The 17,384-nt window shown below is 37.3% G+C and overlaps 1 protein-coding gene across 1 annotated transcript in view; it reads right to left on the reverse strand.

The window, feature by feature from the left end:
• Positions 1-17,384, reverse strand: part of Cds (CDP-diacylglycerol synthase) — a gene marked incomplete in the record, with an annotated part of 193,108 nt that overhangs the window by 4,379 nt on the left and 171,345 nt on the right. Inside the window, 4 exon segments of the mRNA XM_081760359.1 lie at positions 1,802-1,936; positions 3,474-3,605; positions 6,952-7,104; positions 8,883-9,039. Of these exon segments, the coding sequence (XP_081616485.1) occupies positions 1,802-1,936; positions 3,474-3,605; positions 6,952-7,104; positions 8,883-9,039 (577 nt within the window).

Genomic DNA, 17,384 nt, shown 5'->3' on the forward strand with positions numbered 1-17,384 from the left:
CCTCGTTACAGTCTCTTGAATGGTCTGGACCGAGCCGTGGTGCCGTTCTTTCATGACCCTTTTCAGTCGGGGGAAGAGGAAGAAGTCTGCAGGAGCGACATCCGGGCTGTAGAGTTGCTGGGAAAGCTGTGTGATACCATGTTTGATCAGGAAGTCCATGACAGCTAAGACACTGTGACTCGGCGCATTGTCGTGATGAAGTTCCCATGATCCAGCGATTGCTGGACGGACGCGGGCGACTCGTTTTCTGAGTCTTTCAAGTATTTCCGTGTAGGATGCAGCATTCACAGTCTGACCAGATGGTACAAACTCTCTATGAACCACTCCTCTGCAGTCAAAAAAAGATGATCAACATCAATTTCATTTTCGACTTGCTCACGCGGGCTTTTTTCGGTATAACTCCCATAAGCAGCCTTGATCATGTCATGAGTCTCACTTGCAGTTTTACCCAGTTTGAGGCAAAACTTCACCGTGTAACGCTGTTCTAACAAACGATTCATTGTGGAGATAACAAGGCATCTTAAACTCGATCTACACTCTGTGAAGACTTGGAGACGACTGGCGATGGTGCGATGGTAGCTAAGACCTCCTTTCCCAACCAGCGCGGTAACATCCCCCTTCTTTACCACGTTTTGGCGGGAAAAAAATTAGTCGTACGACTTTCCGGACATACTCTGTGTCGAAAGTTTGTTGTGCTTAAAATCTTATTATAAATATTTGATTTTGTTATAGCATAAGCTTATGTAGTAATCGTCTATTTAGGGTAGAGGATATAACCTAAATTAGTGATAGCCAAATGGCGGCCCGCGGGCCGGATCCTATCCAGGAATAAATATAAAAATATATACAGTAGAGCGTCGATTATCCGAACGTCGGTCAACCGAACGACCGCTTAACCGAACTGTGTACTCGCTCGCACCTGTTACTCTCCCACCCTACCGTCCATCATCCCCCTCACTCCCAAACCAAGTTTCCCCACAGTAGTCGCCGCACTGAGCCACCGCTGGTGGAACATTGCTTCTAATGGGGCCTTCATAAGGCGTTGCCTTTGTACGTTACTTTGTAATACTTAAAGAGATGCCTGTTTTTATGAATAACTTTACTGTACAGTACTTCTTTTTGGCAAATAAACATGTACAGTTCGATTATCCGAACAAACCAGTTTTCCGAACACCCATGTCCCCCAATTACTTCGGATAATCGACGCTCTACTGTATATATATATATATATATATATATATATATATATATATATATATATATTTGGTCCATTTTTTCTTCTTTCTCCTTTCATTTTAACTCCAAGTGAAAAGCAGGAGTGTAGCTAGTCATCACAATATAGCTGAATTGAAACTTGACTTTTAATTATATTTTCCAATTATATTCTAATTATAATATTATAATTCTAATATTTTCTTAACTTTTACGTTACAAAGTGCTTCTGCAAGGTAGAGGGGTCGGTACTGGGTCAATTTTTTGACAAATGCAGACTTCCAAAACTTACTTTCAAATGTTCGTAGCTCAGGACATGAAACAGGATACCCATAATACAATGAAGATTCAGAAAATGTATGACATCCAAGTGAGTTCTCGCTTCAGAAGGAAAAACAGAAGTAGAAAAATGGCTCTCAAGTATGGTTCTTATTTTGATAACGCTCGCAGTCTGTTATGAATTGACCATCACTGACCTAAATAATTATCTCCTGTTTTGCAACGAATGCGTCAAACATGATAAACACTGTACCATATTGTAATTTGCTTCGCAATTCGACTTTCATTTGTTCTTGTATTGGAAACTTACCTGTTGTAAAAGCTTTTGCGGTGAAGCTGTTTGAATAAAGCTGGAGATGTAAACGTTAACAAATGTAGCCATCAGATACTGACAGTCAAACCTATCCATTATTCCACCATGGCCAGGAATGACATCACCAAAATCCTAAGTGAAAAAAAGTACATATTAAAACAAATAATACGGAAAAGCCTGCAACTAACAAGATAATTCAATTAAAACCATGAACCTACCGTAACGTTTACTTTTACCACTTCATTATTTAGTAGCAAAGTGGAAGTAGCTTGCGTATTTATTCAGCCAGTTCAATATTGATTTACACATAAGGATTATATGGAGACTTTAATAAGAAGAGAACTAAAACGCATCAAAGTTCGGAATCATCACCATCTTCTTCTTCTTCCTATTATTATTATTATTATTATTATTATTATTATTATTAGCTGTACCCCTCAAGCCTTCGGCTCGACTGTAAATTGCCTGAACGCTAGCGACATCTCTTGGTATCAGGTAGAAGGTAGCGCAGTTAACGACAACTATTAGCCTGACAGGGAATTATTAGGAATTACAGCTTTCCCCGTTGGTCTAGTGGCTAGCGTGTTTGCCTTTGGGGCACGTGGTCCTGGGTTCGATTCCTGTTGTGAGAGCACAAATAATTAATTTCACAAAAAAAAAAAAAAATCATCCATTTTCGTTCATCATCCGTTTGTTTCAGCCTGAAGGCCAGAATCGTGGGATGTTAAATTTTAAAAATGACACACTGAAGTGACTTGCGTTTATAGTGAGGATTAGAATATATAAATATTTTCGCCTAGATATTTATGGAACTCGTACCTCTTACATGTCTTGAAGTTTACATATTAGCATTGCTCACAGACTAAGATATTTTTGTTTTATAAATAGGTTTATTATTATTATTATTATTATTATTATTATATTATGTTGCTGTTGTTGTTATTGTGAAGGTAGTCCTCATTCGAATAACACAGAATCGTTTTGTATAATGAGCAAAAAAACATACCTCTATACAGATCAGGACAACTTAATCAATCTTGGACCATTGTCTAATTTTCCTAGGCTATGCTCTTTTATTTAATCTTTTTAGGTACAGTATAAGCTTACTTCCATACCGTCGATACTCATTATGCGTTAAACTTCCTGTATTTGGAATACAATAAGTGTTTAGAAGACGCATGTTCAGTTTAACAAAAGCTCTTCGCAATAATTATAGCTAGAAGTGAATTGAATCACTTATTTGCACTAAAATTGTAAAGATAACATGAAACTAGTAGTTCAAAAGATAATAGTAATATTAAGTGTGCAGGCCAACTTGCCACTGCATATTCATTTTTCATTACAAATACTAATTACTGCAGAAACAAACAAAACAAAACAACAAATCTAACTCTTCTGTAAAATACAGCAATTTCGCTGATCCTCTTGGTATATTTTGAAATATTTCTCTGACTTATTTTAATTTCACTGACTTTCACGCTGAACAAGAATGTAACTGATTCCGAAACACTTCTCATGCATATTTTTTAAAAAGATGCTACTACTACTAATTTTTATGTTGGTCATTTCTATGAACAGAATAATCTTCTGTGGAACCACTGTTATGCACACATTCGATTGGAACATTTCAGTGTACTTTTAAGAACACGAAATAGAAAAGAATACCTACCTTAATTTTAAAAGCTCTTTTGAATCCACTAGCAAAGAATCCTCCAAAGGGACCTATTACGCTGCTGAACACTGACATCGCTAATGAGTGAAGAAGGAATGGATACATGACTATGGTCCTCTTGACGCCCAGCTGTAGTAATTCAAGAAAAAGAAAAAATCAGTATAATATAATAAATTATACAAATGTAATACATACTCTCTAAATGCGAAAAATATTCACTTTTCCTAAAGGCCAAGTCTGGTATCTTAAATCAGAATTTTATTACTGTAGCGTAAACCGCTTGAAGAGCAATCTTATCAATAAACTCAAAATTTACATATAAATCATATTTCATCTGTGTACAATTAAGCTACTAAATCGAACGAAAATGAGGTTCAAAGGACACACTCACCCTTTCCATTGAAATGGAAGTACAATAGTGAACAACGTGCAAAGTAAGTGACGACACACTGAACAATGCTTACACACAGCAGATATTGTGTACAGTGGAGATATTGTAATAGATTAATAGTACTGCACAGAAAGTATCGAAAAGTTTCAAAAATAAATTCCTTAACTTTGTCCTGGCATTTCTTGTGAGTTGTTTGTAACTAAAGGCATTTTTCGTTCATCACTTGCTTTGTGTGAAGTATTCATTTTAAAATTTCTGATTCATACCTAATGGATGACATTTTGAAATAGGGAAGACAGCCAAAAAAAAAAAAAAAAAAAAAAAAAAAAAAAAAAAAAAATTGTAAGTCATACCTTAAAAAAAAAAAATAAAAAAAATAAGTTCATTAATTTTACAAGCAATGGGAGGAATAAATGAAAAATTTAAACTACTCTGAAGATAATTGGGAATTCAAGTTGTTTTGTAAAGGGTCCGGCCAGGGCTTGAAATATCGAGGTCGCCATGGCAACTGGAAATGTGACTGGTGACTAACTAATTGAAGGCCCAAATATATAAGCCTTATGTATTGAATTGAAATTGTAACATTACGGCGCCTGATTTTCAGAACTGGCACCTAGGTCAGAAGAAAATTTTTCGAGCAGTGAGTCAGATGATATTCATGAGAAAATTTCAAAGGTTGGTATTCCTTACAGCACACAGTGAGGATGAAAACAAGCATGATATATTGAAGTAGGAGGGACGCCATTTTTATCAGCAATTGGACGCTGGACTCTAACACAGGTGTTTTCTGTGATTGAGGAGTACTTAAAAGCAATGCATAGTAGTAGTGCACTGCACCGCTAATTTGACAGTACTTCAACATTAGAAGACGTGGAAAGGTACTAAATTGACGTAGGGTAATAGGAATACGAATATGATCGAGCAAGTTCGTACTATTTGAAGAATTCAGGAAGAAGTCGACGCTAATTCCACCCAGAACGCTGGCATCTGTGATAGATAATTTAATTCGAGGACTTCGCCAATGTATATCATAAAATAATGGCTATTATTATTTTCAACAACTAAACTGATATGTTATCTGTTTCGTGTTATAAACTGCATTGTATTTCTTATGCTCATCTTTATCAATTACCACTATCGAACTTGTATTAGGCGCTTGACCTAATTCTCGCTGTTGACGAAAATGATTGTAGTTGTGCTAGTGCAGCATCCGGACAGTGGCATGAGACGTATTTAACAGCAAAATCATTAGGCTTTCAGATCTGTGTGTGACTTTCGAGCGGAGTGGAAATACCTATTTCGTGCCTTGAACATGTCGAGTTTCGTACCTACACAACAGCATTTGCAGAAAGTATTGCTCTTCTGCTTTCATCTCAAGAAATCGGTAGCGGAAAGTCATCGTTTGCTAGTGGAAGCGTACGGAGAACATACTCTGTCGGAAACAACGTGCAGAGATTGGTTTCGACAATTCAAAGACAACGAATTTGAGGTGAGTGACAAAATGCGTTCTGGTCAGCCGAAAAGGGTTTGAGGATGGACAGTTAGAGGCATTCCTGGCGGAAGATTCATCTCAGACGCTTATACAGTTGTCTGAAACACTAAATGTGGATGTGTCAACTGTTAATAAGTGTTTATAAGCAATGGGGATGATTCAGAAATTGGGAAACTGGATACCACATGAATTGACAGAAAAAGACGTTGCGAAACGCTTAATCATTTGTGAAGTGTCGCTTCAAAGACAAAAATAGAGGTCATTTTTGAATCGCATAGTGACTGCCGATGAAAAATGGATTCATTACGACAATCTGAAGCGCAAGAAATCATAGGTGCATCGTGGCAAACCATCAACATCAACGTCGAAACCGGATATTCATGGCAAGAAGATAATGCTGTGTATTCGGTGGGATCAAGTCGGTGTGTACGGTGAATATTGAACACTATGACGCACAATTCTCAATTTTAATCCCGCACTTAAGGACAAATGCCTGCTAAATGCTCTGAGACATGACGAAGTTATTCTGCTTCATGATAAAACCAAACATGTTGCAAACCGAGTGAAGAAAACCTTGAAGGGACTTCGATCGGATGTCTTAACCCCACTCGTCATGTTCACCAGAAATCGTTCCTTCCGATTATCAATGTTTCGGTCCATGCAGCATGGTATTTCTAAACAACATTTTCCATCTTTTAACCATCTCGAAAACTGGCTCCATGAATGGATCACCTAAAAAAAAAAAAAAAAAAAAAAAAAAAAAATCTTTAAAAAATAATTTCAGAATTCATTTTTTGCCCCAAAAGTTGGAAAAGGTTGAAGCTACCGAAGAGCACTACTTTCAGTAAATTATCTTACACCATTGTATTTGAATAAACAAGTGTTTTCTGTCCAACAAACAGCGATAAATAATTATAATTAATTCAAGTACATATATATATTTGCTGCACCTTTATAAAATAAATATTCTCAGACGTTGAGTTGTATCTAGAAAAGCACCCAATAAGATTCTCTAAAACTCTGAAGTGCGTATAAACATAATACTACCTAAAATGCATTTAGCTAAAAATAACCATTTATTTGTAGTCCAAAGGGAATACTGGACATAATTTAGATTAAGTTTATTTTAGATTTAATTAAGATCATTAACTAGACATTAAGTTTATTTTTTATTACCACAATAACATTGAACTAGCAGTTTTAACAATACTACTGATTCATATGCTGCATTACTTTTTAAAATCTAGAACAACGGGTTATTTGATGAGAGGATCTAAAATATAAACTTATTGTGAATACATTTTTGTTATTTTAATTGCTGTTATTGTAATTGTTCTGTCGGACTTGAACACGGTAGATTCACCCTTTTTATGAAAATCATTGCGATCGCTTTCACGAAAAAATTTACAAAAGCTTAGAAACATTCATTCAACTAAGAACTGTTTGCTTTAGTGCATGGAAAATGTGAGATACTTCGGAACCATTCTTTGCTCGATTATGTTTCACTTGAACAACTATTACCATGTTCTTAACTATTTTATACACCGGAAAGCTATTTTAAAACTACTCATCCACAGGAAGAGATTACTTACTACTTGAAATACACCGACGAGAGATTCTGGAAGAGTGAACTCTTGTGGGCGGAAGAGCGACGATGGCTCACACTCCATTGACATCCTCCCTAATGCCTCACTATACTCAATTGGGCATACAAAATATGGATATTGACACATGAAGTACGACAACTGAAATAAATAATAATGGGAAAACATTAACACAGATTGATGGTTGCTACAAATTATGTTTATTACAGAAATTATTATTAACCTCAATCTTAATACGTTTCAGTTTAACAAATTTACACATTTTAACATTCGAAACACTAGGTTCCATCATTAAAAAATAAATAAATAAATACATTTTATGTCCATGCTGTTGAGTTCACAACTGTTGCAAGAAATTATTTATTTATTAGTTGTTGATACAAGGCGTGATCAAAAAGTACGGAGAATGTAGTTGGACAGTGCCATCTATCGACGTTATATCCATTTCAACTAGTAAGCCCGGTGAGACAGTCAGTGTCGAGTTTGAACGAGTTATGACATGTTAGTTGGCTTCCAGAAGAAGAAGAGTGAGGACGTATTAAGAGTGTCTGTGGTGCGCCAACATTAAGTTTTGTTCTAAGCTGCAAAGAAGTACCAAAGAAGCTCACGAAATGTCAAAATCAGTGTATGGCAATGAAGACTGTTTACAAGTGGTACAACCGATTCAAAAGCGGCAAGGAGTTGGCTAAGAACGAGCAACGATTGAGACGTCCTTCGACGTCAAAAACAGATGAAAACGTGCAAACGGTGGCACAAATGATTTGTTCAAACAGGCTAATGACTCTTCGAGAGCTTTTCGAAGAAATAAATATCTACTATGGATCTATGAAAAGCATTTTAACCGTCGATTAAATGGGCAAGTTATTTCCTTCTTTACCGGGAAAACGCGTAGTGCCACACCTTGCTTTGATCCGCGAGTTTTTGGCCGGAAAAAGTGTTCCTGTTTGTCCACATCCGCTTAATCACCAGATTTAGCAACATGCAACTTCTGGCTCTGTTTAAAATTTGAAACCATGCTTAAAGGAAAACGTTTTGACACCATTCCTAACATTGAGAGGACCACGACAGAGCAGCAGAACGCCCTTCCAAAAGAAGACTTCCAGAAATGCTTCCAGTTATGGATTCAACGCTGGGATAAGTCCATTGGTAGTCAAGGATAGTAATTATTTTGAAGGGGATTAAATCAAATTCCATGTAAGCTCATTACCTTGCTTCTAATAAAATTATTCACCACATTTTTTGATCACACCTCGAACAAGAAGAGTTTCGGTTCCGATTTTGAAATACGTTAGACTTCTAAAACAACGGGATTCAGTATTGAAACCGGAAGTTGTACACGTATCACTTTTGGTTCAACAGAGAGAGATAAGGTCGGAGATAAAACCTGTTATTGAGAGAGGCCGAATCCATACTAAACAGATATTCTCATCACCGGAATTTGTAGTAATTTCTACCGCTTCCGGTTTTAGTATAGAGACAAGGGCGGAAAATACCCGCTTTCTTTAAGTAGTAGCCAAATTGATTGATTGATTTTGGAGACTAATGGTTATACGTTGCAGATATATTGTTTGGAATGAAAATTAAACTTGTAGAATCTTGCACTTCGCCTTTTCTTTTTTCTTTCTTTTTTCCCCTTCCTTTTTTTGAGTTTATCTCCCCACAGTATATATATCAACCGAAAATGCAAGTAAATGTAAACACATCCCTGCCTATTCTTTCTTTGCCTAGCAACCAAGTATTTGGAACTGTACAAGTTCTTTAGACACTGTAAATGTCGAAATTCACCATCTGCTTCATGTTTCAAAATCACATACACTATGAAACACAACTCAACTCAATACAAACCTATATTTACTTACTTATTACTTCGTTACACTAGAAAATAAAGGAATGTACCTAGTTCTTATAGATCTGCTTACCACTAAACCAAAGATGACTGTTGCAATCCCACCACCGATAAATCCTTCCCACGTCTTCTTCGGCGATAATTGAATGAGAGGTGTTCGACCAAAGAAAAATCCAAACACATACGCCATCACATCATTACACACTATCATAGACACTGGTACAATGAACCTACAACAGAGGAACAACAAAATTATTTACAATTAGGTCATTCTGCAGTTAGCAACAGAAGTGCTTCCAAAAACTCCTGAAATATTGGTAGATTTTAATATACCTAGTACGAAGTGACACTAATGGCTGAGCAATCCATACAGACTTATGACTGTTATTACACTCTTTATTACGTTAACAACTTCGAACACCTAGGCATCCACGAAAGAAGTGATAAGCGTGCAATAGTAGAGGTCCGCTACTTTATTTATTTATTTACCCAACTTCCAGACATAGCCTGTGAAATCAGTTTACACTGGATCATATCATCTCAGAGTACAACGAGCGCAACATCCCGCCGCGGTGGTATCAAAGGGTCACAAAGCTCGAGTTCTCTGAAACTGGAATGAAAACTTCTGTGCACTATCAGTCTGATGCTGTGACATCTGCTATTGAAGTTGTTATACACACTTCGGCAATACCTACTGATTCTTTCTGCTCCAGTCCAAGAGGCAACGTCGAGCCAGAAGTGCTTTACCATGTCCCGGACTTTATCAAGTCGAATGAATGGCCAACTGGCTGCGCTAATCTCAACTTTTTGGATTATGATTTATAGTCCAAAATAGAGTCTAAGGTCTGCTCACAGCGACACCCTAATATTGCGCATCTGTAATGTGCTCTTGTCCCTTTCCCTTGAAGAAAGAATCTTGGAAACGGTTCTTTAAATTAATTAAGTCTACTATTTATACAGACAATATCACAGAAGCGAAAGGTACACTCAGTGCATTGTCCATCCTGAAAAAACACGTCATAAAATATGTACTTTTGCAGTAAGAGCAGCGGATAGTAGCGACTTGATTACAATTACAAGTCTTGAAGCTATAAATTCAATATATCCAGCGCCGTGCCGTGGGGGGAGGGGGGGCGAGCGGGGCGACGGCTCCGGGCGCCGAAGAAGGGGGCGAAAATTGGGAGAAAAAGGGGCAAAAGAAAGGAAAAATTATTTGGAATATATGTATGGGGGCGCCGTCGTATACTCTCGCCCCGGGCGCTGATTTTCCACGACACGGCCCTGTTATATCTAATAAATGATACAGCGCTTTTGCAAAGGTGAACTGCTACAAATCAATGTAGCACAACGACTTCAGTTCAATGTGACCAATCAACAATAGCTAGGTAAAATTGGCATAACAGTTTCACATTATATATAAACAATGAAGATTTTTGTCATATTTGTATATTTTAATTTTATAAATTCCCATCCAAATTTCTTAAAAATATATATAAATAAAAATCAAAGTGATTATATTTGTGATTTAATAACTCTTGAACCACCAGGCCGATTTCGATAACATTTTCAATACAAATGAAATTCGGGCCTGGGATGGTGTTATCATTTCACTTTGATGGCGTAACTTAGAGGAGGAGACGGGGGAGATATATAAAATGATCGAAAATGACCTAATAGTGCCGAATATCATAGTTTTTGTGGTCGCTGAGATGAGCAGTGATACTTCCGTTGCCGTTTAAATCCAAGTTCAGCCCCGCCACTTGGGAGAGCGAGGGATATATTTAAAAATGATCGAAAAGGACCGATATTAGTGTTGAATTCATAATTCTCGGGCTACCTAAGTTGATTACTGGCAGTTTTGGTGCCCTCTATATCCAAAATGAAACGTATTCTCCCCCTGCACAGAACGAGCATTCTGCTCGTGTACATATATATATTTATTCAAAACAACATCGACAACGTTTGGGAGGTGATTCCTGACACGGCTGCCAAATACATGAAAAAAGGTCTATAGCTCCAAAACTATGGGACCTACCGTAGTCGGATAAAGACTTCACTTAGGAACTAGTATGTGCTCTATAAAAATCTTCCAGGTTCAGAATCCTGCAGTACTTCCGCACAATTTTTATAGAGGTAGTTTGTGAGTACTTCAAATTATATTCCCATAGACAAACTCCCTTTATAAAAACTGTTGCGGAAGTACCGCAGGATTCTGAAACATGGATATTTGGGTAGGGCACATACTAGTTCCTAAGTGAAGTCTTGATCCGACTACGGTAGGTCCCATAGTTTTGGAGCTATAGACCTTTAAAGTTCATTTTTTCATGTTTTCGGCAGCATATAACTCCGAAAGGTAGCACTTGTGCACCCAGGTTGGTCTACACTTTTTGTCTTATCTCGGTGTCAGGAATCACCTCTCAAACGTTGTTGGTGTTGTTTTGAATATCATATATATAGGATGATTCTTTATAGGGTTTACAACTTCAACCAGTTATAATTCTTTATTGGAACCACACAGACTTGATTTATATGTCATTATATTGCAAAATACTTCAAGTTTAACTCACGTAGTAAGTAGTTGCGGAGTTAACCACACGCGCCGCTACCGGTCAGTCGTTGAAAATGGAGACTTACACTGGTGCGGAAAGAGCTAAGTGTGTGTTTTAGTTTGAAGAAACGAAGTTAGCAACGAGAGTACAGTGTAAGTTTCGCACAATACGACAAGGAACCACCCAGCAGATCAACAGTGTACAAATGGCACGAGACATTTGAATAAAGGCTACAGGGTGCTCACCCGTGACTGAGATGTGGTGGAAGCAGTTAGGGAGAGTTTTGTCCGCAGTCGTTGAAAATCTGTACGACATGCATTACAAGAAACTGGTATCCCTCAGACCACTGTTTGGCATGTATTGCGTAGACGTTTGTCCACGAAGCCATACAGACTGCCCTTGGTTCAAGCACTGAGTGAAGCGGATAAACATACCCGACATGAATTCTGTGTTATCATGTTGGATCGCATTAGAGGTGACGAGTCATTCTTAAACAATGTGGTATTTAGTGGTATTCAATCAACTTTTCACCTTTTCGGCCGCGTCAACACACAATTGTCGTATTTGGAGCACGGAAAATCCACATGCGCACGTGGAGCTGGTTCGTGATAGCCCCAAAGTGAATGTGTTTTGCACTGTTTTCAGAGCAAAGGTGTATGGAGCATTCTTCTTTGCTGAGAGCACCATCACCGACATCGCCTATCTTGATATGCTCCGGAACTTCCTTGTTCCACAGGTTAGGTGAAGATGAAGATGACCACAATGGCGGTTTATGGTGGCAACAAGATGGCGCCCCGCCACACTACCTGATAGACGTACGGGAATTTCTTGATCAGCGTTTCCCAGATAAGTGGATAGGTCGCGGTGGACCAATTGATGGCCGCCACGGTTTCCAGATTACACGCCACTTGACTTTTTTCTGTGGGGGTTGTGAAAGATAAGGTGTATATCCTTCCCTACCTGATAATGTTAATGAACTGAAACATCACATCACAACAGCCATCGCGGACATTACCCCCGGAATCTGACTACTGTTTGGCAGGAAATCGACTTTCGTTGGGATGTGTCCAGGATGATCGCAGGTGCACACATTGAGCCACAATGGATTTGTCCCAAAATAATAATAATAATAATAATAATAATAATAATAATAATAATAATAATAATAATAATAATAATAAAATAAAAATAAAAAAAAAACCTTGCAGTATAATGACGTATAGTCCAGTGGTGTAGGCAACTTTACCCGACATTTCTTTATAGTCGGGCCATTCCCGTGATTTATTAATTTTTCTGTATACCACAACTCCGATGTATAGTATATCCGGTCTGTCTATATACCCCTATACCTTACTACTTTCAAATCATAATTTACTAATGAACTTACGGTTAGTTGTCCAAGGGATCTATATGTGCTCCATCATGTTGGATACATCATTAAATACGACTCCAGGTTCTTTGCGATAGTTTTTTTCAGGACTATAGGTATGATTGTACCAAAGGCAGGAAATCATTGTCCGTTTTGACGGTGGAGGCTTATTAAATCGCTTCCCAAAAAAGTTCTCGTCTTTCCTGTGTGATGATGTTCATGAACCGACAGACTCGTGATTAATCTGTCTCCAACGAAAAACGAACTTGTGTCTGCCATTTCAACCCACAGAATGACTGAGTGAGGCGAATTCAGACCACCAGCAATCATACAATAATAACAACAATGACAGCAATACCAGCTACACAAACATCAATGAATATTAATAATTATTAATAGCATTAATTTTACTAATATACGCTAGTTGATTTGATTTGATTTTGGGTTTAGCGTTCCTTTCAACAGCAAGACTATATGATACATGGACCTAAAGCTTAACGTTGAATCGAACCACATTAGCTCATGCCGGGAATTGAACCATAGGCCTCCCACGCCCAAGCCGCGTACGCTAACCGCTTAGCCACGAGGGGGCTGTATGATATGCTAGTAAGACACTAGTAAGGTATAGGGCTACACCAGGCACGTAGCCAGGATTTCTTAAAGGGTGGAGTCCGTGATATGAAATACTGTGGTCATCACACCAGGGGCTCAATCATTCTAAACTATTTTACTTGCAACATACATTGATTCGTTTAGCCAGGATTTCGTAAGGGGAGGAGGAGGGACGTGACATGAAATACTGTGGTTTTTACACGAGAAGCTAAATCAATCTAAACTATTTTACTGGCAACATATATATATTGGTTTGTTAGGACAATAAAATGTGGATATGTTAGTAAGCATTTTAATAACAAACTATGAAGAAATCTCAAAAAACAAAAAAAAAAAAAAAAAAAAAAAAGGGTTTCATCCTTATTTTTTTCATTTCTGGTTTCGAAAGGGGGTGTCCGGACCCCCCTTGGCTACGTGCCTGGGCTATACGCACTTCCCTAACTTACTGTACATTGATATTGAAAAAAATAATTATATATACACAAAAAATGGCTTACGTAATAGATCATTGGTGATTATATATAAATTGGAATTGTTCAATGATACCTGGTTTGTAAATATGACAAAGCCTTTACAATCAAACATTAATTTTACTGTGGAATTTTGTATAACGTATGTCAATCGCACAGGCACTAGATCGGATAAAATCCATTCAATTGTCAGCTATAATAGTATTCGAAGTACAGAGAAATGCAAGTATTCCCGAGTTTACGGGGAAATACTCTTGCATTAATACATTTGCTTAATAACAAATATTTTATTATTTAAATGAAATACTATTTTAATATTTATTTTTACTTAAAAGTTACGGGATTGATATAATTTTTCATATTGTGTTAGACCCAATTCTTTACTATTCGACAAATACATGAGAAGAAATGCGAATTCAATACCCCGGTATATCAATTATTTATTGATTTTGGAAAGGCCTACGACTCGATTAGGAGGAAAACATTGTACATTCTTACAGAATTTGAAATACCGAAAAAACTAGCCAGATTAAGGCATGTTTAAATGAATCACAAAGTAAAGCCCGAATAGGAAAATACTTGTTCACGAGCTTTCACGTTGAGAATAGCCTGAAACAAGGAGATGCGTTGTCGTCATTATTATTCAATTTTGTTCTCGAGTACGCTAAAAGGAAAATCAAAGATAGCAACCAGGGCTTACAGCTGAATGGTATTCACCAGGTTATGGCGTTCTGGCAATTATTCCTTCCTCCCGTTGTGTCCTGTGCAGTTGGCGGGAGATGAACAGTTCAGGAGTTGAAGAGATTAAAGGAACTGGAATATTGGCTTTTGAACGAACAAGATATACTTGGGTTTGATGCTCCTTTAATTGACGTTTTAGTTCATCAACCCAGTTTTATCTTCCAGAACCCAGTTTATAATTAGTGTGATCAAAAACATACTCATCGTTTAACGTGTCTAAAATACAGTTTGTTTGCAGTGCAAAACTATGAACATCAAAGATATTAAAATGGTTTTCTTATAAAAGTAAACGCAGTGCAGTATACGGTTAGATCTATATATATTAAAGAAATCTTCAAAAGTCATATCATATATGGATTCTATTCCAACATATAATTAAATCACTTGGGAAACAGTAAGAATATGAAGTGATCTAAAGATAGTGTAACTTGAAATTATATTACGTTTGTGAGAGTGCCAGAAATTAAATCGCGAATCCGCGACGCAAACTTGAGAAATAACGGGGCTATAAAAATACATATATCAGAATAAATATGATACTGGACGATTAAAATGTGAAGTTATCAATATATTCTCAAGATATCTGTATTGCTTGTGATTTATATATTTAGTGATTTTGTAGTGTAAGGTACGTTTATATTGTTTCAGTGAACACGTATATTTCATATTACTAATAAATGTTTATTAATATTGCTTATTTTAAAGTTTCCTAAATATAATATTTGCTATCTTCGGATCAATTGGATGAAACACCTCCATCAAGCAGTTCTTGAGATTTTGTGTCTCCCGGGCGGACTGACACGGTAAATACATGGAACAGTTTTGATAAACAGAATTTCTTAAACATTCATTGAAGAAAGCTGTTAAATGTAATTTGAGCCATAAGAAAGCAAACATTCAGAACATGATTGATTAATTATGACGTAAATAGTATGTAGTCATCAAGGCCATTCCTTCTTTTAGTGGGGCCTAGACAGCGGCAAAAAAAATCTGTCTTCAACATTGAGGGGGACAGGTAAGACCGTTCCCTTATTTTTTTTTTTTTTTTTTTTTAAGCGATGATCAAAATATTTATGAAGTTAAAAAAACAATGCTGCGGAGGATCAGGGGAGCAGTCTTCAATATTGGGACGCGAGCAGATTTGAAGCTTACTCTGGGGGGATATCATCTCACTTTCCTTTGTGGCTATCGGACACAAATCATCACATTTCTCCATAATAATAATAATAGAAAAAGGATTATTGTGGGGACAGTTCGCGTTTCAAAATTGGAGGGGACATGTTCCCCTTATCCCCCCGGGATTTGCGCCAGTAGGCCTAGGGCAAGAGTAAACTGAAAATCGATAGGCAGATGAGAGTTGATCATCATCATCTTTCAACTCGGATTTTAATTATTATTATGAGACAGCCATATTAGCTAAGTCCTCTATTGCTCTATTTTTGTTGTAAGATGAGATTATTGTAGGGATGCGCACGAGACAAGATTTGGGACTGTCTCGTCTCGAAAATGTGCTGCAAAAGTGATGTCTCGACTCGAAAGATAAATATTTTTCTATTGGAAGAGCTGTGTCTCGACTCGAATTTTGTCAGGAAAATTTTGTCTCGACTCGACTCGAACGCATCCCTAGATTATTGTAAGACCCTTCATATGAGATTACATTACATTCCTCTGAAGTTTTTTAAGTTCAAAGAAAATTCTTAAAAGAGGTTCGGCTTATTTTCTCTCTTATTTTGACAACTGAGATTTTGCTGTAATTATTGTGCTTGTGATTTCAACTTTTTTTTTTTTTTTTTTTGATAATCTTTGAAGGTTTTCATATATGGATGTTTTAGACATATATGAAAATATTAACCTGATATTATAATTTAAGGCAATGTATAGGGTTATTCAAAACGCGCGCCGGTTTTGTAACATCAAATTATGAACTTTATTTTTTCAAAACATACTAAAAAAAATTCATAAACATGTTCATTACACATTCCGATTTCAGGTATGGTGAATGACGTCGGGCATATGACCTCCTGCACTACGCTGGCATGCAATAACTTTGTTCGTGAAATTCGCTATGACTGTCTGACAAGTTTCCACTTGATTTCGCCATCGACTCGTCGAATTTCTTCCTTTAATTCATGAATGGAACGGGGTTTATTGACTAACACCAATGATTTAAGAGTACCCCAAAGAAAAATGTCAGAAGGATTTAAGTCCCATGACGTTGGGGGCATTACGCGAAATGACGTGTTTTCAAAATTAGCACACGTTACGCTATAGTAAACTGCTCCATGGCTAGACACTGTTGTGTGACAAAATTTATTTGTTCAGAAAAAAAATCTCAGCTTAGGTATGCAGTTAGGACAGGTGATACTATCATAAGTGCTTACTAGCTTGCAACCAAGGATGTTATAAAATAGAGGATCTGCCCATACGTATCTTCATCATATGAACTCAATGAAGCCTTAAAACAACCGAGCATCGTCTAAACTCGCACGTCTGATTGGCTACTCTCACTTCCGCCATGATTGTTGGTTCGAAACATTGCGATCTTAGTGGCGCGGAGTGGGCAGAGTAGGTGTGGCGAAGAAGTGACGTATGGCTTCACGATTTTGTTGTATGGGCAGATTCTCTATTTTATAACATCGTTGCTTGCAACCCTGTTCTGTAGCTGAAGTAGTGGAAGGTGCTGCCATCTGACAAGTAAACCTTACGTTTGGGTGAATCGAGTTGCTGACTGAGACACATATGAGAAAGTAGTACTAAATGTGGTCAGTATTTCAGTGAAGTTGTAGGTGCGAAGCTCCAGGGGTTTAGGAGATACTGCTACCAGAACATCACAT

The sequence above is a fragment of the Thermobia domestica genome, chromosome 5, assembly GCF_964235325.1.
Source record: "Thermobia domestica chromosome 5, izTheDome1.hap1.1, whole genome shotgun sequence".
In the NCBI taxonomy this organism is placed as follows: domain Eukaryota; kingdom Metazoa; phylum Arthropoda; class Insecta; order Zygentoma; family Lepismatidae; genus Thermobia; species Thermobia domestica.